This window comes from Cyrtonyx montezumae, unplaced genomic scaffold (genome assembly GCF_038088225.1).
Source record: "Cyrtonyx montezumae isolate F1298 unplaced genomic scaffold, pur_monq_1.0 scaffold_6, whole genome shotgun sequence".
Lineage (NCBI taxonomy): Eukaryota > Metazoa > Chordata > Aves > Galliformes > Odontophoridae > Cyrtonyx > Cyrtonyx montezumae.
This window is the reverse complement of record NW_027072067.1, coordinates 10,809,792-10,830,375: the sequence shown is the minus strand read 5'-3', so window position 1 is coordinate 10,830,375 and position 20,584 is coordinate 10,809,792. Positions and strand designations below refer to the sequence as shown.

Genomic DNA, 20,584 nt, shown 5'->3' with positions numbered 1-20,584 from the left:
CCAACTTTATGCATAAAGTAATGGGTTCTGGGCTGTTTTCTGCTGTAGAGGAGTGAGACTGGAGGGAGAGAAACTCTTTAGTAAGTTAGAAAAAAGCAGATAGGAAGTAAGGGATTCTTAGCAAAGGTCTGAACTGCCACAAGTCCATGGGACCAGATGGGATCCACCCAAGGGTGCTGAGGGAGCTAGCAGAGGTGATTGCCGAGCCACTTTCTGCCATCTATCAGCATTCCTGGTTATCTGGAGAGGTCCCACAAGATTGGAGGCTTGCCGATGTGACTCCCATCTACAAGAAAGGCCGTAAGGAAGACCCAGGGAACTACAGGCCTGTCAGCCTGACCTTGGTATCAGGGAAAGTTATGGAGCAGATGATCTTGAGGGAAATCACACGACACGTGCATGGCAATAAAGGGATCAGACCCAGCCAGCACGGGTTCACGAAGGGCAGGTTGTGCTTGTCCAACCTCATCTCCTTCTATGACTGGATGACCAGACAGGTAGATGAGGGAAAGGCTGTTGATGTAGTCTACCTGGACTTCAGCAAGGCCTTTGACATGGCCTCCCACAGTATTCTCCTGGGGAAACTGGCAGCCCGTGGTGTGGACAGGTTCACTCTTCTCTGGGTGGAGAACTGGCTGGAGGGCCGTGCCCAGAGGGTAGTGGTTAATGGAGTTAAGTCCAGCTGGCATCCTGTTACGAGTGGTGTCCCCCAAGGGTTAGTTTTGGGGCCCATCTTGTTTAATATCTTTATTGATGACCTAGATGAGGGAATTGAGTGTACCCTCAGTAAGTTTGCAGATGACACCAAGTTGGGAGGATGTGTCAATCTACCTGAGGGTAGGGAGGCCCTTTAGAGGGATTTGGATAGGCTGAACAGCTGGGCTGAGCTCAATGGGATGAGGTTCAATAAGGCCAAGTGCCGGGTCCTTCACTTTGGCCACAATAACCCCATGCAATGCTATAGGCTTGGGGCAGAATGGCTTGAAGAATGTAGAGAGGAAAAGGACCTGGGGGTGTTGGTTGATGCTCGGCTTAACATGAGCCGGCAGTGTGCCCAGGTGGCCAAGAAGGCCAACAGCATCCTGGCCTGTATTAGAAATAGTGTAGCCAGCAGGAGCAGGGAGGTGATCATCCCCCTGTACTCAGCTCTGGTACGGCCGCACCTCGAGTACTGTGTTCAGTTTTGGGCCCCTCACTACAAGAAGGACATTGAGGCCCTGGAGCGTGTTCAGAGAAGGGCAACAAAACTGGTGAGGGGTCTGGAGCACAAGTCTTACGAGGAGCGGCTGAGGGAGCTGGGATTGTTTAGTCTGGAGAAGAGCAGGCTCAGAGGAGACCTTATTGCACTCTACCACTTCCTGAAGGGGGGTTGTGGTGAGGAGGGGGTGGGCCTCTTCTCCCTGATAAATAATGACAAGACGAGAGGGAATGGCCACAAGTTGTGCCAGGGAAGATTTAGATTAGACCTGAGGAAACATTTTTTCTCTGAAAGAGTGGTCAGGCACTGGAATGGCCTGCCTAGGGAGGTGGGTGAGGCACCATCCCTAGCGCTGTTCAAGAAGCGTTTAGATGAGGTGCTAAGGGATTTGATTTAGTAGTTCAGTGGGTAGGGATGGTGATAGGAGGATGGTTGGACTAGATGACCTTGTAGGTCCTTTCCAATGAACCAATGAACCTATGTATGCTGAAAAAGGAAAATCATTACACCACAGAATGAATTTAACACTTTTGAACTTGAAGGCAGAGTTTTCTGAAGAGTTCTTGTGTGCATTTATTCCCTAGAAAGCACCTGACATTCCAAAACCTGCAGGAGCACCTTGACCGGTTGCTGGCAGAGGAGAACGGCTCTGAAGACAGCCAAGGTAGGAGATACAAGATGTCTGCACTCTGTGCTTCTGCTCGTTATGTGACGCATTGGCCAAACATTTGGCTCAATGTTTGACCTTTGAACTTTGCAGAAATAACATTTTCAGATGACATGAAGGCTTCATTTGTGATCAGGCTGCTACATAGCTTAGGCTTAGAGTGTTGCTGTGCAAGCTTCCTTTTAAATCTCATGGGTGTCTCCTTTCTTGAGGTTGTCATGGTCTAACATGTGTAACCCTGTTGAAGTGTTCCTCCACTGCAGCAGAATTCGGGTGCAGTTGTAGTCTATCCAGCAGCACTTCAGAACTACCCTTAAAATCTTGCTTATCTTTTCCTAACCAGTCTTCTGCAACTCTTTGTTTCAGATCAGTTAACGGAGGGCCGGCTTGGTCCCTCTACCGTGGTGCTGGACCACACGAGTGGCTTTGAGGGGCTCCTGCTGGTTGATGATGACTTACTTGGGGTGAGTGCAATGCTGACTGCTGCAGGAAATGGGCTTGTGAGACTAAGGCACTCAGTTTGTTCATTGTGGCAGGTCCTTTTCACTGGCTTTGTAACATGTTGTGAAATAGAATCTACTCAAAAAAAGCAGAGGAATCCTGGAGGAAGTGATTTCTCCTGGGAAAAGGTCTAGCAGTACCCCCAAGTCTTAGCAAGCTGAGTGGAGCTGCATGGGTGAGGAAGTGTTGCACTGGCCCAGCAGCTCACTGAAGAGCTTGACTAACCAAGAGGAGGGGATGGCAGCCAGCTTTTCTGTCCCTCCCTCCAGTGACTGCCTCTGCCTTCCTTTCTTCTTCTATTGTATAACAGTAAGGACAAGATGAGGCCAGGCCTTGCTGTGGTACTGCCTTTTAAAAATTCTCCTTTGTTTCTATTAGTTTCCTGCTGGTTACTTAGCTGATGTTCCTTGCTACGCGTTGGTTTTGAGGTCTTATTGCCTAACTTTATATCTTCTGTTTATTGGTCCAGGTGATTGGCCACAGTAACTTTGGCTCTATTAGGGCCACAACATGCGTGTACAAAGGTAAGAAGATAAGTGAGTGATGCTTTGGTTAAGAGCCCAGGAAGAACGCGTGGAGAGTTACACAACTAGTGAGCACAGGAAATCATGAATATGTTGCAGTTCCAGATCCTGAGCCTAGTCTTTTTGGATTCATCCTCTGGCTTTCCAGTAAAGTCAGGAGGGTGGAGAATTGTGTGGTGCCCAAATGAAGAGTTGGGAGGGGAGTCTTGAGGATGTTGCGAATACGCTTTGTGTGCCAGGTTATTTTCCGTGGGAGCTGTATCACATTCTACTTCTCTAACAGTGAGTGCAGTGGCAGGGATTTACTGTGTGGCATCTCTTTTTCTTTCAGGGAAATGGGTTTATGAGGTGCTTATCTCCTCCCAAGGACTCATGCAGATTGGCTGGTGTACTCTCAACTGCAGATTTAATCAGGAGGTAGTGTAACTCCTGCACATAGCTGCTCGGTGTTCCTCTGCTCTGCCTGAGGGAGGCAGGCCCAGGCCAGCTCTTGTCAGGCACTGGGTGGGATGCTTGATGCTGGGAAGGTGTGCCAACTGCAGGGTCTTGCTATCTTGCCACTTTGCTACACTTGAAAGGGAAGGTGACAGACATCCTGAGGGGCAGCTTTGACAGTTTGGAAGTGTAAGATAGCAGTACTCTTTTTTTTTTTTAACCCAAATGTTAGCAGGGAATGGAGTCCAAGATCACAGGTCATGGGCAGACCATGTGTGCTGTCAGCTGCACTCCCTGCATGCTGGTCTCCCCCTTGAAGCTACTCTTGCAATGTGAGGGATCCTCTGTGCTTGTCCTAGTCTGAGACTCCTCTCTGATACTGTGATGCAGGAAGGAGTCGGAGATACGCCAGATTCCTACGCATATGATGGCAATAGGGTGCGCAAGTGGAACGTGACCACTACCAACTATGGCAAAGTGAGTACTGCCTTCTAGGAAGGGAAAAGAAAGCAGGTGTCTCCCTCTGCTCACGGTGTTCTGCTGGGCCCTGTCGAAAGCACTGGATCTGTGCTTCCTGCTTCAGTCTGTTCTTGGGGAGCCTGTGTGCCAGCACTGATGTGTACTTGAGGGGGTGCTGGGCACCCTGTGTGGGTGCTTTGTTTGGCAGGCCCAGCAGACTCATTCCCAACATAGTGTTGCTGGTGATGTCTGAAAGGCTCTGGTTCTTTGTAGCGCATCAGAGGATGATGCAGTGTTGGGATAAGCCTTGTTCTGATCCTGTGCATGTTCCTACTGCTCAAGGGAAAAAAGAAAATCCCATCCAGAGGCTTCCAGAAGTGTCTGAAAATGCAATGTGAGCTGCTGTCAGAAGGAGCTGTTTCTCCTTCACCCCTGAATCATAAGGGATTGATTGGGCTTATAGCCCTTCTTCAGATGTGGGAACATGCTGGGTACGTGTCTAACATATATTTTCTCCTTTTAATGCAGTCTTGGGCTGCAGGAGACATCGTCAGCTGTCTGATAGACCTTGAGGAAGGCACTATTTCTTTCTGCCTGTAAGCATCTTTGTCCAGTTCCCTGTTCCATGAATGGCTATGTATAATCTGCGTTTCCTCATTACTCGGTTGGTTGCTCTCCCCTTTAAGTTCCTTGGTAACTCCAACCCCTGCTTTACTGTTTTGTGTTGAGAAGCCATCTAAGTGGGCTTTTGAGTATCCTAAGTGTGGGTGAGAGCAGTTGTTAGAAAAGCGCTCACGCTCCTAAACCTCTGTAAAGCTTGCTGAGATTTTGAAGAAGGAACATGTTGGGATGCTTAATACTACAGTTGGCTGAGACCCACTGATTGATTTCATGGCAAGTGTAGACCTTGCCTGTCCTAGAGTTGGAGGGAAGTGTGGTAAATCTGATAAATATCCAGCACTAGGCAGCCTAAGAGTTGTTCCCTGGCCTGAAACAAGTCAGCTGGAATGAAAAACTGTCAGATGCTGCCATCATCTTTCAGAGAAGAGTAGATTGAGACCATTATCCTTCCTTTTCTATTAGTGTCAAGTGGATAAGGACAAAAATGCCACCTACTTTTAAAATTTCCTGCTAGTCAGATACTTCATAGGGACTTGATTGCCCTTGGAGCTGAGCAGGGCTCTTCATATTGTGCAGACTTCAGTGCCTTCCCATGCTGTTATATGCAAATAGGAATTCTGCTGTGATTCCCAGGATACTTGCTTAGCAGCACTGTGATGTTTCCATGTCTGTCAGTTATGAGTGTGTAGAAGTGTGTATGACTGCTTTGTCTGTGCTGTCTGGTTGCTGGGAGAGAAATGCAGATGCATGAATTGCCTGGTTGACCACAAAACCCTTCGACCGTGGCTTAAGTTTTGTTGGCTTTTCTTCTTTCAGAAACGGCATATCTCTGGGAACTGCTTTTGATAACATCACAAGAGGTGCTGGAATGGCGTACTTCCCTGCCATCAGTCTCTCATTCAAAGAGTCTGTTGCTTTTAACTTTGGAAGCCGTCCGCTTCGATATCCTTTGGTTATGAGGAGAGGAGGTCAGAGCCTGCACTGAGACCATCCATGGAGGCTGTAGAATATCTATATCTGAATGTAGTTTACTTTCTTCTCTTGGCACTTCTGCTCAGAGCAGGATCAAGGAGAGAAGAAGCGGACATCCCTCAGCTGGACCGCAACTGCAGGGCCTACAGTCACTTTTGCTGGTGCTAGTAATTGCTGAAATTTTGTTTACTTTACGCTCTGAGTCAACAGCTAACTCTCAGGCCAGGGGCTGCCTGTTCCCAGGTGCTCAGATTGTCGAAAATCTCACTTTCCAGTCCTGAAACCTTTAGTGCTTCTGAGCCTCTTGGCTTTGGGTCTGTTCAACCTCTCAGCTGTGCAGAACCTCTAGCATAGTAGAAGCATTGCGTGCTGCCTTCCTGTGTGAAAGCTGAGCTGAAAGCTGCAGCCCTTGTCTGAGAAGTTCTGAGTGTGCCCCTTGATAGTTGTCTTGGAGGCTGCTTTCTGATCAGAAGCAGGTAGGGAAGTACTCGGTACCTGCAGTATTGAGAAGATCTTGTGTCTTATCATCTATTTAGAAGTGCACTTAGTCTTGAACTCTGACTTAGGCACGCACATGGTAAAACAGATACTTTTCTTTCCTCAGATAAAGAAGTTCTGAAATAATCTGATTGCATTTTACCTTAACACTTGCCTACTTATCCAGTGGAAGGCTACCGCCCCTTGCAGGATCCTCCTGTTGCAGACCTCGTGAAGGCTCGCAAGCTGCTAGGCTTCCTGAAAAATGTGATCCATATTGGGATCGATGTGACAGTAAGCTGGTTTACTGGGCAGGTCTGTGGGGCATCATGCCAGGAAGTGTGGTTTTGCACTTTGTTAACGCTCAGATTTTTCCTTAGACCTGCATACTTTTGCATGGGACACACACATCTCTGGTCTTTGATTTGCAAAATGAGATTCCTAATAGTTCCACACTAAGGCTTCAGTTAGATCATACTGGGCTTTGTTCTCAGTCCCATGAAGTTTCCTTCTAAGAGATGTTTATTGGGTTCAGAATTACTGCATTTGATTTTGCAGCCTTGAAAGTAATTGGTTCACAGCCCACGCATTCTCCTGATGTCCAGGTGCAACGATGGGGTCAAGCTCTGGCAGGCCTGCCTTGAGACCTGTTTGAATTGTACAGGTGTTCAGTAGAAACCTTTTTTTTTTTTTTTTTTCCTGTAGGGTGAGAGATGTTCTGTTTGTGCCCAAAGCACAGGGAATGCTCTCTACTATAGTCTCAATTTACTTGGAAGCCCTGTTCACTTGTTGATCTCCTCTGTGGAGATTCCCATTTACAAGCAATGACATGCACTCAGAAAACTGATTTCCATTTGGAAAAACAGATTGTCAAGTTGCACGTATGTGACTGGTACTGACAGAACTACAGATCCCTGGAGGCATGGTCATGGCTGCTGCTCTTGCCATCCTAAATTGCCACATTCAAGCTTTCTGGACCAATTCTAGCAGATGACAGCAAGCAGTGGCTGTTCCAGGCCCCTGGTTCATTCAGTTATAGGTGGAGGGGTGGACTGGGTGGGCACCAAGCTGTGCTTTTCTGGGTTTGTCATTGCAGGAGGGGAAGCTCGTGGAGAAGGATGCATCCACGTGGCAGCTGCAGGGAGAACCCACAGTGCTGATTACATTAGCCCACATCTTCAATTATTTCTCCCCTCTTATGGTGAGTTTTGCCTGCTCATTACAAGCTTCTGTAGGTACCTGGGTTTTTTTTGCTGACAAAGGGATGTAAATCGGGCCTCAGTCTTTGCTGAGAAGTAACTCTGCCTTGGAAGGCTGTTGACTTGCCTGTCTTCCTGCAGTGCAAGGTGTACCTGGTGGAAGATGTGCTCATGACCTTCCTGTTGAGCATTCTGGAGCGAGGAGGGGCAGTGGAGGCCCATCCCCTTATTCAGCAGCTGCTGGATCTCATGTGGCTTCTCATGGAGGTGAGTTGCTAGAGTGCTGAGAAGTACTGAGAATAGGAGCATCCACTGGAACATGCTGGTAGTGATCAACTTCTTTGCCTTCCTGGTGACAAGATCCCGTTTTGTGGTAGATGCTCAGGAAGATGAGATTATCTTGCTGACCGAGTGAAGCAAAATGTGCTGGTGGGGCTGCCAAGATTGTAGAAGAGACTTTATCCCACTGGTAGGCTGTCAGTTGGACTCAACAAGGCAGTTCCTCCACCATCACATTTACACAAGAGTAGCTTGCCTTTCACTTCCGGATTGATTCTGCCAGTGCTGAGTTGTGTAGGTCTGGGGGCTGTGGGAATGGATGTTTCAGCCCAGCCAAATAGGACCTGGGACTTTGGCTTGTCTGCTGGGTGGGTTTTACATGCACAGAAGCTTATTTCCCTGTAGCTCAGGGATAGCAGCAACCACTGCTCACACTCCTGTTGAGTAAGGTGAGCAAATGCTGTGGGTTCAGAGCGCTTGTGTTTTCAGTACAGAAGTAAATGCTGCATCCTTCCAAAGCTGCACTCTGGGAACTATAGCTGTTCCTGACACCATCCTGTTGCTGTTCTTTCTTATTTTTTCAGGAATATGAAGTGCACGAGTGCCTCAAGCAGCTACTGATGTCACTGCTGCGGGCTTACAGGTTCTCTCCTATCATCCCAGACTTAGGATTACAAGTGAGTTACACTTCTGAATCTCCAGGAATCTGTGACTAGCCAGGTTCTGTTATGTCCCTTTATCCAAAGGCCCCTTAATGCTTCGGATTATCTGCAGTTATTTGATCAAGCGATGGCAATTCTGTCCCACTGTACCTCGTAGAGTGTTGTGTACTCTTCTGTAGATGGAATCAGTTTTGCTTCTCCTGTTTCCCTAGATTCACTACCTCCGGCTCACCATTGCAGTCTTGAAGCATGAGAAATCCAGGAAATACCTCCTCAGCAATGTTCTGTATCCTTTGTGCATCCCCTGTTCTCTGTCTTCTCTGCCCTCGATAATGCAGCCAAGGAGACTGCAAGGATTGGCAGGTCCCAGGAGGCAGGAGACACCTCATCTTTGAGAGGTCATTTCTCAAGTCTCCTCTGTTTGCCTGACACCATTCTCTGCAAAGTCCTACAGAAACCATGAAGGTCACATCATACTAACACACAGGACTTTATTTCTACCTGACCCACCTCTCTGATGTCCTTTGGCGTTAGGGCAGACCACTGCTTCAAATCCTTTCAGAGCAGCCTAGCTGCCATGCCAGCATTTGGGCAGCTTTTGTGCTAAGTGCAAGAGACTTCTCCCAGGAGGATGAGGCTCTGGATTTTGCAGAGCTTTGAATGGTTCTGGAGAGGAGTCTCTCACTACGGCTCTGGAAACATACCCCATCCCTTCTTTGTGTTTGCTTCTTCTTGTGCTTCCTTTAACTTTGCTGCAGCTTTGATGTGCTCCGTTCAGTTGTGTTCTTCTACATTAAGAGCCCACTGCGTGTGGAGGAGGCTGGTTTGCAGGAGCTCATTCCCACCACGTGGTGGCCAAACCGCTTCACCAAGGAGGTGAGTAAGGGCACATCTGCTAAGGAGACCAAAGGACCTCGGTAGTCTGTGCACTGTGTTTCCAACTGGTTAACGCAGGCAAACCCAGCAGAGCTGTGTGGAAGTTGTGCCCCTCTTTTGCCCTGACATCTCCTGTTAGGATGTGTGGCTCAGGATGGGAGAGGTGACAATTTTCCATGGCAACAGATTTGGAAAGGAACCTCACAGAGTCAGAGAAGTTACAGATGGGCTAGTGTGTCCTCAGAAGACCTCCTGCCCTGATTTGTTACGAGGCCAAAGAGGGCTGGTTAGGTGTGCTTCTGGGTCCACACACTCATGCCTTGTTTCAGTGAGTTTCTTATCCCGCTTTGGCAGGATGCTGCCCTCCTGTTCTCTGTCTGTTCCTCAACCAGGGCAAGGAGAGTAAGGAGGTGAAGGAGGAGAGTGCTGAGGAAAGACTGAGACGGCGGGCATATGAAAGAGGCTGCCAGCGGCTCAAGAAACGCATTGAAGGTCTGTGAGGAAGGAGATTGCCAAGATCCCATTCTTTGTGTGCAGCCAAAGGGACCAACCCATGAGCTGTTTCCAAACTGCCTTCCTGACTTGACGTGCAGCTATATTCCCATCACAAAGGCTGCACTGCAGAGGCAGGGGCCAGCCATGGCCCTCGTAGCTGTCACCTCGTAGATGGGTACAAGTGCTGGGTCCTCACTGCCCACGCATGCAGCATCCCACCAGGTGTTGTGAGCAAACTCCCCTCCTGGGGCATTGTCTGTCAGCCGGGGATAGATTTATTGCTGGGTAGAGGAGAAAATTCTGCCAGTGATGGGACTAGCATTCTGCTGAACCTGGTTCTTTGTGCTGGGGCGGTGGTCTTTCTCCTGGTGACAGGGTACTGGTGGAGTTAACATGGGCAGTTGCTCTCCAGTTGTTACTGTTCGATAGCAGACTGCTGTGTCCCTGTTTTAGTGGTGGAAGGTCTCCAGGTTCAGATTCTGAAGCTTCTGCTGAACAACAAGGACAGAGGAGGGGTAAGCACTCTGTGGATCTTTTGCTACATTATCTCTGCATCCCAGGACTTGTAAGGTACGGAAATGTAGCTGTGGAGATGTTCAGTCCTCAGAAGTAATTCTTTAATTGATCCAGTAAGGCAGGCTGAACTGCAGAAACTGAGATTTTGGACTGTGTAAAAGGTTCTCAGGTGCTTTGGCAGTGTTGACTGATGACATGAGCTGCATTTAGGCCAGCCTTGGGTTTCTGTTGAACTAGTCAGACACAGTCTAACTGCAGTGCATTCTATCCAGACAATTAATATTAATTCCAGAAAGTAAAGAAATGTCAGTTATGTGAGTGTGTGTCTCTACTGAGCAGGTGGAGAATGTTCAGGTAGATAAAGCTGTGCATCTTCTGGCCACAATCAGTGCATCCCAGTATGGGCCTCAGAAAACACAACACTGTAAAGCAGTGCCCCACAGGATGCTTATGGGTGTGCCAGTAATGGTGGTAACTGGGTCAACTGCTTTCTCCTTCTGAAGGTAGCTCCCAGGCATATACAGCTCTGTTTCTCAGCAGCTTTGGACCTCACGAGGACTCAGGTGTCCCTGCAGGCCCAGACCTTGTTGCAGATTTTCTGGATTCCTATTGATGTAGCGTAACACTGGGGATCTGCCTAATTAATGTCAAAAAAAGTACAGTGCCCCTGTACCTTATGTGCCCAAAGCCCAGATGTGTCCCTGGTCAAGCATGACAGAGATGGACAATTAATGCCTTTCCCTGTGCATTCACCATCTGCTTTTCCTCCTGCCAAGGGGGAAGCTTCCAGATACATCTTCCTGAACAAATTCCGCAAGTTTCTTCAGGAAAATGCGAGCAACAGAGGGGTAAGTCAGAGGGACAGCCATCCCACAGGCCTCTCCTAAACAGCTCTCTGGTACCTTTGGGGTGGGAACTCTTGCCCTTTTGCCTGAGCTGCTTCCAGCAGATGAACAACTAATACCTAGATAAAAGCATCCTCTTCACCGCCTGGGTGAGGACTGCTCTTCTGGCCTTGGGTCAGGCTGATGGCCTGCAGCTTTGAAAGGAGGGAATATGCTATTGCAGGACACCCTTTCCTTACCTACCTCTCTGTGTTGACAAGCAGCCCATCTTCACTGGTGGAACACATGGTATCCGTCCTCCTCTGTGAGACCAGTTATTGTAGGGCCAGGGATTTTACAGAGGTGGAAGCAGCTACATGCTGTCAGGGCTGGGCTCCATCCCTGTGCTGGAAACTAGAGGTGCTCTTTGCAAACGGGTGCATGTGCTTTGAGCAAGACTGAGAACAGGAAGTTTCTGCCTTACCCTTGTGGCCACTGGAACTGAGAAGCACATTCACAACTGCCCTAATGGTTGAACTCTCATTGTTGTCCTAGAACTTGACTGTGTTGTGCCCACCAGAGTACATGGTGTGCTTCCTGCACCGGCTCATTGCTGCCCTGCGTTTCTTCTGGGATGGCCACAAGACAAAGGCACCTGCCGCGCTGAGCAGCGAAGGTGAGGCCTGGAGGAGAAGCTCGCAGGACACTTCTGTGTTTGGGACAGGCTTTGCCTCCTGGGAATGCTCTCCAGGATGCTGAAAACTTTGTGTTTCTCATGGGTGCTGTGCCTTCTGCGCCCCTAACCTGCGGTTCCTGGGAAATGCCTTTGTGCAGATCTAATTCAATTAACACCCAGATCTATTCTGGATAATTACTTTGAGACTTGCAAAAGAATATCTATACTGTGATCCAATAGTTAAAGTACAGGGAAACATATTTGCCAATTTTCACGATTCCGAGACTGTGGGATTAAAGGGAAAACAAGGCAATGCCAGTTGCTTCTCCATCCTTAATGCCAGCTTTACCTATCCCTTTTCTTACTCTTGGTTTACTCTTTCTCTAGATTCATTAAGTGCCTTACAGTACCCTATGGGATGAAGTGGACTCCAGCTCAGGTTAGAGTAGATAGGTGAAAGCTGAAGAGTTTTCAAAGGATCCAGTTTTCCTCAGTGACTGAGACTGGGAGGAAGGAAGGGCTGGAAGGCTCTTTGCCTCCTGCTTTGATGTGCATCTACTACTTACCTTGTTATGGAAGTTACCTCTGCCTCAATGGCTTGTGTTCTTAGAACAACAAAAGTCGCTTGGAGTAGCACCAGCCTGGGCCTGGGGCTCTGTCTTAGAGCTTACTTGTTGGTGCTGGTATAGAGGTCCTCTCTATGGGACAGATGGGACAAACAGGTTTCCTTCTCTGCTTTAGAGGCATATGTTCCTCCCCAACTCTTCTATAATGGGAAAGTGGATTATTTTGACCTTCAGCGACTCGGAGGTCTTCTGTCTCATCTCAAGAAGACTCTGAAAGGTAAGCACTCTCACTTCCAGCAGCTTTACTACAGGTCCTAGCTGAACTTCACCCAAGAGACATTCCAAGGAGGGAGCTGTGGGTAGTGAGATACGATTAAAGGTAAGGAGAGGAGACTTGAATTTTGATGAGATGCAAGTTATTCTAGAGAAGGCAGCGTCCCTCGGGTAGAGTGTCCCTTAAGTTAACAGCTTACTCTTTATATCCCTGATCGGGGCACTAATTTGTTGTCTTCTAACTGCAGGCTCTGGCCTGAGTGTTCAGTTGGAAACTTTTTTTCTGAACTCCTGACCTGATTTTTCTTGCTGTGTTTTTATTTTCTGCCCCAAACCACTATAGTGTATGGTGGGGATGGTGGAGAGTAGCTGAGCAGAGTCAGGCTTCATTTCTTCTCTGTGTCAGAGTAACCCTAGCCTACTCAATAAGCTCAGCAGTAAAGACAGGGAGACTCCCTATGGGGCCAGGGGTTAGCTCTGCCATTTGCCCTGGCAAGTCTGCCACTGCAGCTTGCTGCAACTGTAGCGACATGCCAGGCTGATGTAAGATAGGAATCCAACTCGAGCAGTCCCACAAGGATACCACTTCAGCCTATGGCTGGTGGAAAGAAGGGAGATTTCCCCAGCAGGTATTCCCAGGCTTTGCTCTTACTGCAACACAGACAAGGACTGGAAACTGTCTAAATACTGACCATCAGCATGGCTCTGCTGGGTGTAAAAGATGCCCAGGTTTTACTTGCTGTACCACTCCAGGCAAGTAGTAGCATGTTATTTCTGGACAGCTTTAAACCCAGGGCAATGGACAAGAAAGCATGTTCAGGCTTTGTACAGCATAGCCATCTGAGCAGCATTCCCCTGGGCTGTGAAGGTTCCTGCAGTCTTAGTGATTTGGGAACATATCACAGGGCAGCAGTGAAGAATTGGAGGCTCAACAGGTGGTCTCCAGCCCTGAGATAACTTCCCTGTGTTTGGCCCTGGTCATTGTCTCCTGGTTCATCAGTTATTCTGTTTGCTGCCAGTATAGGAACAGAATAGAAACAGAAACGAACAGTACCTGTCACTGTTAGCAAGGGAAGATGAATTCCACATAAGGGGAAAGGTGAACTGGGGAAGTGAGCCTGTTCTGATGCAGCTTCCAACCTCTCTGGATGCTTTTCTATCTGCTGAGAAGCAGGAAAGAGGATGAGCCTAGGGCTGTGACAGGTAACTCATGCATTCACAGTTGCTCTGGTGTGCTCTGTGCAGATGACCTGGCTGCTAAAGCCAATGTTTTAATTGACCCTGCGGAGCTGCAGGCAGTGACTATGGATGATCTTGATGAAGATGAGGAATCGGCAACATCAGCAGCACAGGTGAGCTACTGGTGCTGGGGCAGCAAGCTTAGCTTCTAGCTAGAAGAACTTTGTGTAGGGGAAAGCACTGTCTGGTCCAGGACTATAACCAGTCTGCGGGCAGCCAGGTGAACAGCTAAACTTAGGGGAGATCACCAAGGTCCTAGGTGTACCAAGTCTGAGCAGGCACATTTTCTCTGCACTGTAACTATCCCTTGATCTGAATGTGTCCCTCTCCTCTGTGGCAGCTGTGAATGCTTACTTTTAAAGAAGGGCATGGCAACTGTAGGCACAGCAGCTTCTTGCTGTCCAGATCATACCTGTCATGTGCTCCTGGATGAAGGGACAGTCATTGGCTAACTGAGCATCATCTCTCTTTCCAGTAGCCTTTGTGCATCTGTACCAAAATCCCTGCAAGAAAAAGGGAGGAATAGTGAACAGCATAATAGCTAGAACTCTTTCTCCCTTAATTTCTTCTCAGTCTCAGCGTCCTTCTGCCACCCTGGCCATTGGTGGAGCTCTTGCCAGACCTGGCTGGCTCAGCTCTCCCACCCTGGGCCGTGCCAACCGTTTCCTCAGCACAGCAGCTGTCAGCCTGATGAACCCACGGCGGCCTCTTGGTACCCTTGAGAAGGTCAAAGTACGCACTCTAAGTGTGGAGCAGCGTACAGAGGAGGACAGTGAGTACTTCTGCTGCATGCTAGCATGGCCCAACTGGTCCCTGGGAAAACAGCCTCTTCAGCTCTCCTTACTCTTGAGAGGAAAGCAGTCTGTTTACTTCCAGCACTGCTCCTTCTCCTTCCCAGGGCACGCTGAGGCCCACAGAGTCCACAGTTAACTACTTTGCTATCCTGCACATAACACTATTGATGGTGTTACATGCAAGGAGGTGCTGTCTTAGCTCCTGTAAGCGCAGCATGACTTGGCATGGAGGTAGTTTGGAGGCAGCATCGTTGCTGTTGGCCTCTTGGTAGGGTCAGGCAAGTTTGAAGTGTGGCTTGGGTCTGTTAGAGCAGGTCTGGCAGTTCAGCCTGATGCATGCAATGAGATGGACAGTGTGTTTGTGTGACTAGGGAAGGAGCAGTATGTCACAGATGTACAGCAGTGTTCTGGTCATTGGCTTTAGAGAGGTGCATACAGAAGCTGTGGTGCGAAAATGCCTTGTTGAGAATTTCTCTCCTGTCTTGGGTGTGGATTGCAGTTGAAGGCAGCCATGGAAATGAGGGTCTCTTACTGGGGAGACCTCCAGAGGAGCCAGACCAGCCCATCACAGAGAACTCCCTCCTGGAAGTCCTGGATGGGATAGTGATGATGTACAACCTCAGTGTCCACCAGCAGCTTGGGAAGGTAAGTGGCACATTCCTTGCAGGCCTCCTTTCTCCCAGTCTCCATTGCTTCAGTATCAACTCTCAGTTTTCTGCTTGCTTAGAGACTGTGTGTTCTTCCCTTCTCCCAGCTCCCTCAGGGGATCAGATCGCATGCTTCTGTGTCTAGGGAAATAAATGCCCTCATTTTTTGTTGGAATCTATTTTCTTTTCAGATGGTTGGTGTGTCAGATGATGTGAATGAGTATGCTATGGCACTGAAAGACACAGAGGAAAAAATCAGCCGCTGCCCAAAGAGAGTAAGTGTCTCTGGCCAGTTTTCTCTGGTAGATCCTCAGTATTTCCTCAGTGGCAAGAAGTTTGAAGCTTGTTCATGATTTCCAACACTGGAGCAACTCCTGTTTTGTTGGGGTAGTAACTCATGCCTGGAGCTGGCAGTCACATTTCATGCTGTGCCAGCCCATTGTACCACTGCCTCAAGGAACAGAGGCACTGAAGCAATTGCTTCAACTTCTCCCAGACGGACTGTGGCAGCTTACAGACTTCCAAGTACTGCAGGCATCTCCAAGCTGGTCTGGAGTTGAGACTAGGGGTACCCCACAGCTGTGATTTAGGGTTTGGAAAGGTTTCCTGTCTGGAGGAGATTCTCCAACCCACAACTACTTGACTTCTGTTCAGGTTGCTGAGACTTTTCCTTAGATCTGGCATTCACAAGCAGAGTGGAGGGTTCAGAAAAAAAAACGAGTAGGAAATACCTTGCCGTGGTGAACTGGGGGCACTTATGTCCTCTCCAGCTGCTGGAGACCAGATGTATCTGGTGATGCATTAAAAAAGTACCCCTGACAGCAGTTGATCCTAAAGCTGTCAGGACCAGTATCTGCATCAGGCTTTTGGGGCTGTAACTGAAGCCAGTAAATGCTTTTTATAGCATCGATTCCCACTCCCTCCTCAGAAGGGGAGCTGACCTCTTTCTTTTCTGCCTAGCTAGCCCCAGGGTGGTATTCGTTTTTGTGTTGTTTGTCCAGCTTTGAAAAAGGATGATATAAGTCGAAGTGATATCTGCCCTCACATCTCTGCACTCTTTTCAGAGGAGAGACATCCATGAGGAGCTGCTCAAGAGCCAGAAGGTCTTCTCTGAGAAACTCAATCACCTAAGCCGACGCCTTGCCTGGATAAATGTCACCATCTATTCAAAGGTGGGTAGGAGTGTAACGTGAGCAGGCTTGCCTCTGTATTTGTGCTGCTCAGCTCACGTGTCACAGGTGATATTTTTGCTGGTGCTGGAGCAGTGCCGATGATCTGTAGGGCTTTCTGTGCCTTCATGCGCAGGGACTCCTTCTGAGGCCTGGACTCTCTCCTGCCCCATGCTTGGTCATTATACACATCCCAGTCTGTTCTGAGCTTTGTGTGGTGCTTTTCCTTGGGGAATCAAGTCTCTGTGGTGCTGACAGAAGCATGCAGGCCAAAGGGGCATCCAGTTCTTAGGGTAGGCTGAGAAGACAGAGAAGCTGTTGGGAAGCATTTCCCTGAGCTGCACTGTGTCTCACCGAGAGTTCTCACTGAGGCTTCTCTTCCTGGAGTCCACAGCGTCCAACTCTTAAGAGTTCCCTTTTCAGATGTTCCACCCTTCTTCACCCTTCTTCCTGGATCCCTCTTGAAAGGCTGGGGGGCTTTCCCAGCACATACCAGTTGTCACTGTGGTAGCCCGTGCAGAAACAGCGTTCATGTCTCTAGATGACCTGTTGTCATATTAAAGATGGGTACCCACCTCCCTTCAGGAATCCAGTTGTCACCCTGGAATATAAACTGACACACATTTTTTGTGATCAGGCTCATGTGGTCACACGTTCCCTAGAAAAGAATCCTGAAGGGATTCAAGACTCAGTGAGAGACAAAGCCACTCTTGATCTGGTCTCATACTGGTGATAGTTGTACTCTGAACTGACTGGAATTGCTGTGTTCCCCTTGGCAGGAGAAGATGCAGGATATCTACTGGCTGCTGAGAGTGTGCATCCGCACCATTGAGCATGGTGACAGGACAGGCTCGCTTTTTGCTTTCATGCCAGAGTTCTACCTCAGTGTGGCTATGAACAGCTATAGTGCACTCAAGAACTACTTCAGCCCTGTCAATAGCATGGAGGAACTTCCAGGTAAGGAGATGTGGAGGCCTTGCTGATTCTGGCCTGGTAAAGCCCCATCCTTTGGGCATCCCTTCTGTATCTGTTCCTGGCTGTGACATCCTTCACTTTGTATTGTCTGTGTGACATGGGGTGAGTGCTGAATGCTGTTCCTTCAGTAAGTGCCCATTGGTGAGCAGTGGCCTTTACTAAACTTAGGCAGGGAGCTCTATTCTAGCCAACAAGGCATAGTTAAAAAGTGTCCATTAATTGGAAGCTGTGCAGGGAGCAGCAGAATTAAGCAGTAATAGATTTATTTCTTCAGGGTCTGCAGACAGGTCATAGCTTCTCTGCATAGATCTAAGGTGCTGTTTGTGTTGCTAAGCCCCTTCTGCATTAGATTTCTCTCCCTTGTCATCCAACTCAGGCAAAACCAAAAAACCAAGCAACTTTCTCTGAGTATCTGCTTCAGACTACATGGTGAGGCAGGAAACTTGCAGATACATGTTTTTCCAGCTGCTTGTTTTCACAGTTGGACAGGCAACAAAGCTGCCAAGTCAGCTGCTTTGTTCATCCCATTGCCTATCCTATTGCTGGACCACAGCCCACTGGGTCGTTGCATGACCCCTGCTCCCTCCTTCTCTTTACAGGCTACGAAGAAACCCTGATGCGCCTCGCTGCCATCCTGGCCAAACACTTTGCTGACTCAAGGATCGTGGGCACGGGTAAAGCGGGGCGATACGTTGCAGCCCTGGCTAGCCTCACTGCCAGTGGCTCAGCAGCATTCTGGGTTCTATCTGCTGAATTCATTGAGTGCTCTATACCTCCACAGGCAAAAAGAGGCTAGATACTGCCCTTACCTGACGTGTTCTATTTAATTCAGGGTTAGGTACATGACCTAGGACGCTCCTTTGAGAGCAAGGCTCATATCCCAGCTACTTGCACATTGAGTCTGGGGTTTCTTTTTAGCAGCCTGGGCACAGGCATGCTCTCCCTGTTGACTGGGGCAGCAAGCCTTTGCTTTACCCAAGCTGGAGTAGGAGTAGGCAAACAGATGCAGGTACTGATGGACCATATACAGGTATCCCCCAATTCACTATGAGCTTTTGCTAACATAAGGAACACACAAATGTATACAGAAATGCTTATTTCAGCATGTGTGTTTCTGCCAGTAGAATTTGGGACTTGACAGCTGTTGCATCCACAGTAGAGCCCCAGGATGCTTGCCTGCTCCTTTCATTCTCTGTACAAGTTGGCTAGATGAGTTTTGTGCTCTAGATTAAAGGGATTTGAAGTCACTGACTGGCTGCACAGAAGTAGATCAGGAAGTACTCTTCAAACTCTAGCAGGAAGTCAGTTGTCTAGGAATACTCTCAGCTGCTCCAACTAAAGAGAACAGACAGTGGGCTCAAGAGGGGAGATTCAGGGCACAGCACTTGCACAGTACCTTTGTCAGCCTCTGATGTGGGCCAGTAACCCTCAGCAGAAGAGCATGCAGAAGCTGGTTGTGGCTTGCTGGATACTTCTTCAGTTTTTCCTGAAGAGAGCACTGTTGGAACTTCAGGCTTTGGATGTAACCCGAATACCTTTTGACAACCACATTTTTTTTTATCTGGTGCTCTCTGTAGCTGTGTATTTTCAAGCATCTGCTACTTTGGGAAGGTGTTATCATTCGGGCTATCTCAGCTCATTACTGACCTTCCCTCTGCACAGAGGGTGCAGATGCTTCTCTGACTGAAAGCGTGGATCAGGCAAGAAACCACAGGATTGTTCAGTTTGGAGGGGATCTCAGGAGATCTCTAGAACATTCTCTGCAGGATCAGCTGAGGTACTGGACTAGGCTGCTCAGGGCATCGCTCGATCTGGTCTTGAAAGCCTCGAAGGATGAAACCAGTACAACATAGAGCCTTCCTGAGCAACTTATTTCACTGTTTTACTGTCCTTGTGGAGAAAACATTTTTCCCTATATGCAGTGTGAATCTCTCTTACTTTAATTTATGTCCATTTGCCTCCCACTATATACCACTAGTGGTACATAACCACAGTTGTAAGCTGCATCTTAGTAATAACCTCTTATCTTCTTGATAAACTCTTTGCAAGCTACTGTTATGTTCCACAAAGCTTTCTTATCTCCGTGATGAACAAACTCATCTCCCTTAGCTCTTCTTTGCAGGCACAGTGGCCATATTAGCAGCCCTCTGCTGAACTCTAGTTGAGGGTATCAAAACAGGATGCACTGCCTGTGGTCTAATGAGAGCTAATTAAAGGGAGTTATATCACTTCCATTGACCTACTGGCTGTGTTCTTGTTAATGCAGCAGAGGATGCTGTTGGCCTCCTTTTCTGCTGGGGCGTGCTGCTGGCCCAAGCTCAGATTACTGTCTACCTCCAGCCCTGTGTTGCACTCTGCAGTGCTGTTCCACACCCTGTCAGTCTCATCCTGTGCCATTACAAGGAATTCTTCCTTCCCAGGCCCGGGAGTCAGCATTTGTTCTTTCTGAATTTCATAAGATTCATGCTGTCCCAATTCTTCAGCCCATCCAGGTCTGGCCATTGAGCACATTGACTGAATCCCACTAGTTTAGTGTCATCTGCAAAGTTGTTTCTTCCTCAGAACGTCTCCAGAGAGGGTCTGTTGTTAATGAGGGCTAGTCCCTCCCAGCCTCTGGTGTTCAGGTGCTCCCTGGCACCGTGTGTCCTTGGATGCCTGTCCTAGCTCCTTCTCTTTGCTCCACAGACATCCGGGACTCCCTGATGCAGGCGCTGGCCAGCTACGTCTGCTACCCCCACTCGCTGCGTGCTGTAGAGAGGATCCCAGAAGAGCAGTAAGTGCTGCTTTGCTTGTTCCTGGGGCAGGGCTGGGGCTAGGCTTGGGGTGAGCAGGCAGGCTGCCAAGCACTGCAGAGGTAGAGGAGTTGCATCGGGGCGCTGGAGTTGATTTAGGGAGCCTCCTTACTCTGTTATACCAGTATGCATTGCTGTGTCCCAGCTCCATGAGTCCTGCTGTGAGTCCAGTTTAATCCTCTGTCCCCAGACCCTTAGCAGCTGACCTGTCTTCTGTCTGGCAGGCGGATCTCCATGATGAAGAACCTCCTGGCTCCCTACGAGCAGCGGCCCTGGGCACAGACCAACTGGATCCTCGTCAGGTTATGGCGGGTGAGCATCACTCCCTTCTCCCTGTCTGGGGCCTAGGTGGATACTGAGTGTTTTGCTTTCCAGTAGCAGCAAAATCTAACTGTTCTCCATCCTCTAAGAGATTTCCTCATCATTTTTGGCAGGGCTGTGGCTTCGGGTACCGATACACGCGGCTCCCACACTTGCTGAAAACCAAGCCTGAGGATGCCAGCCTCCCCAGCCTGCAGAGTGAGTGGGGCAGGGGACTGGCATTCAGGATTACAAAGGATGGAGAGGGAGGGCTGTCCTAACTGCAGGTACACGGTGAGAGGGAATTGGTGCCCAAGGAGGAGGGGCACTGCACAAATTCAGAGGCAGGGAATGTTTTAAACAGACTTCTCTTGGAGCATGACAGAGCCTGTCTTGCCTTTGGTGTGGCAATTCAGGTATCAGTGCTATTGCCAAATAGAGGAGTTCC

The 20,584-nt window shown here is 48.8% G+C and overlaps 1 protein-coding gene across 1 annotated transcript in view; it reads left to right on the top strand.

The window, feature by feature from the left end:
- The window catches only part of RNF123 (ring finger protein 123), a 39,998-nt gene that overhangs the window by 2,868 nt on the left and 16,546 nt on the right, over nucleotides 1–20,584 (top strand). Inside the window, exons 3-30 of the mRNA XM_065749463.1 lie at nucleotides 1,783–1,862; nucleotides 2,232–2,329; nucleotides 2,836–2,890; nucleotides 3,222–3,307; nucleotides 3,716–3,802; nucleotides 4,313–4,380; nucleotides 5,222–5,347; nucleotides 6,034–6,148; nucleotides 6,951–7,055; nucleotides 7,195–7,320; nucleotides 7,917–8,009; nucleotides 8,207–8,280; nucleotides 8,753–8,870; nucleotides 9,263–9,362; nucleotides 9,819–9,880; nucleotides 10,658–10,729; nucleotides 11,261–11,381; nucleotides 12,123–12,224; nucleotides 13,466–13,572; nucleotides 14,033–14,231; nucleotides 14,753–14,898; nucleotides 15,092–15,175; nucleotides 15,965–16,072; nucleotides 16,849–17,026; nucleotides 17,644–17,718; nucleotides 19,730–19,817; nucleotides 20,061–20,148; nucleotides 20,271–20,355. Of these exons, the coding sequence (XP_065605535.1) occupies nucleotides 1,783–1,862; nucleotides 2,232–2,329; nucleotides 2,836–2,890; nucleotides 3,222–3,307; nucleotides 3,716–3,802; nucleotides 4,313–4,380; nucleotides 5,222–5,347; nucleotides 6,034–6,148; nucleotides 6,951–7,055; nucleotides 7,195–7,320; nucleotides 7,917–8,009; nucleotides 8,207–8,280; nucleotides 8,753–8,870; nucleotides 9,263–9,362; nucleotides 9,819–9,880; nucleotides 10,658–10,729; nucleotides 11,261–11,381; nucleotides 12,123–12,224; nucleotides 13,466–13,572; nucleotides 14,033–14,231; nucleotides 14,753–14,898; nucleotides 15,092–15,175; nucleotides 15,965–16,072; nucleotides 16,849–17,026; nucleotides 17,644–17,718; nucleotides 19,730–19,817; nucleotides 20,061–20,148; nucleotides 20,271–20,355 (2,846 nt within the window). The remainder of the gene's footprint in view (nucleotides 1–1,782; nucleotides 1,863–2,231; nucleotides 2,330–2,835; nucleotides 2,891–3,221; nucleotides 3,308–3,715; nucleotides 3,803–4,312; nucleotides 4,381–5,221; nucleotides 5,348–6,033; nucleotides 6,149–6,950; nucleotides 7,056–7,194; nucleotides 7,321–7,916; nucleotides 8,010–8,206; nucleotides 8,281–8,752; nucleotides 8,871–9,262; nucleotides 9,363–9,818; nucleotides 9,881–10,657; nucleotides 10,730–11,260; nucleotides 11,382–12,122; nucleotides 12,225–13,465; nucleotides 13,573–14,032; nucleotides 14,232–14,752; nucleotides 14,899–15,091; nucleotides 15,176–15,964; nucleotides 16,073–16,848; nucleotides 17,027–17,643; nucleotides 17,719–19,729; nucleotides 19,818–20,060; nucleotides 20,149–20,270; nucleotides 20,356–20,584) is intronic.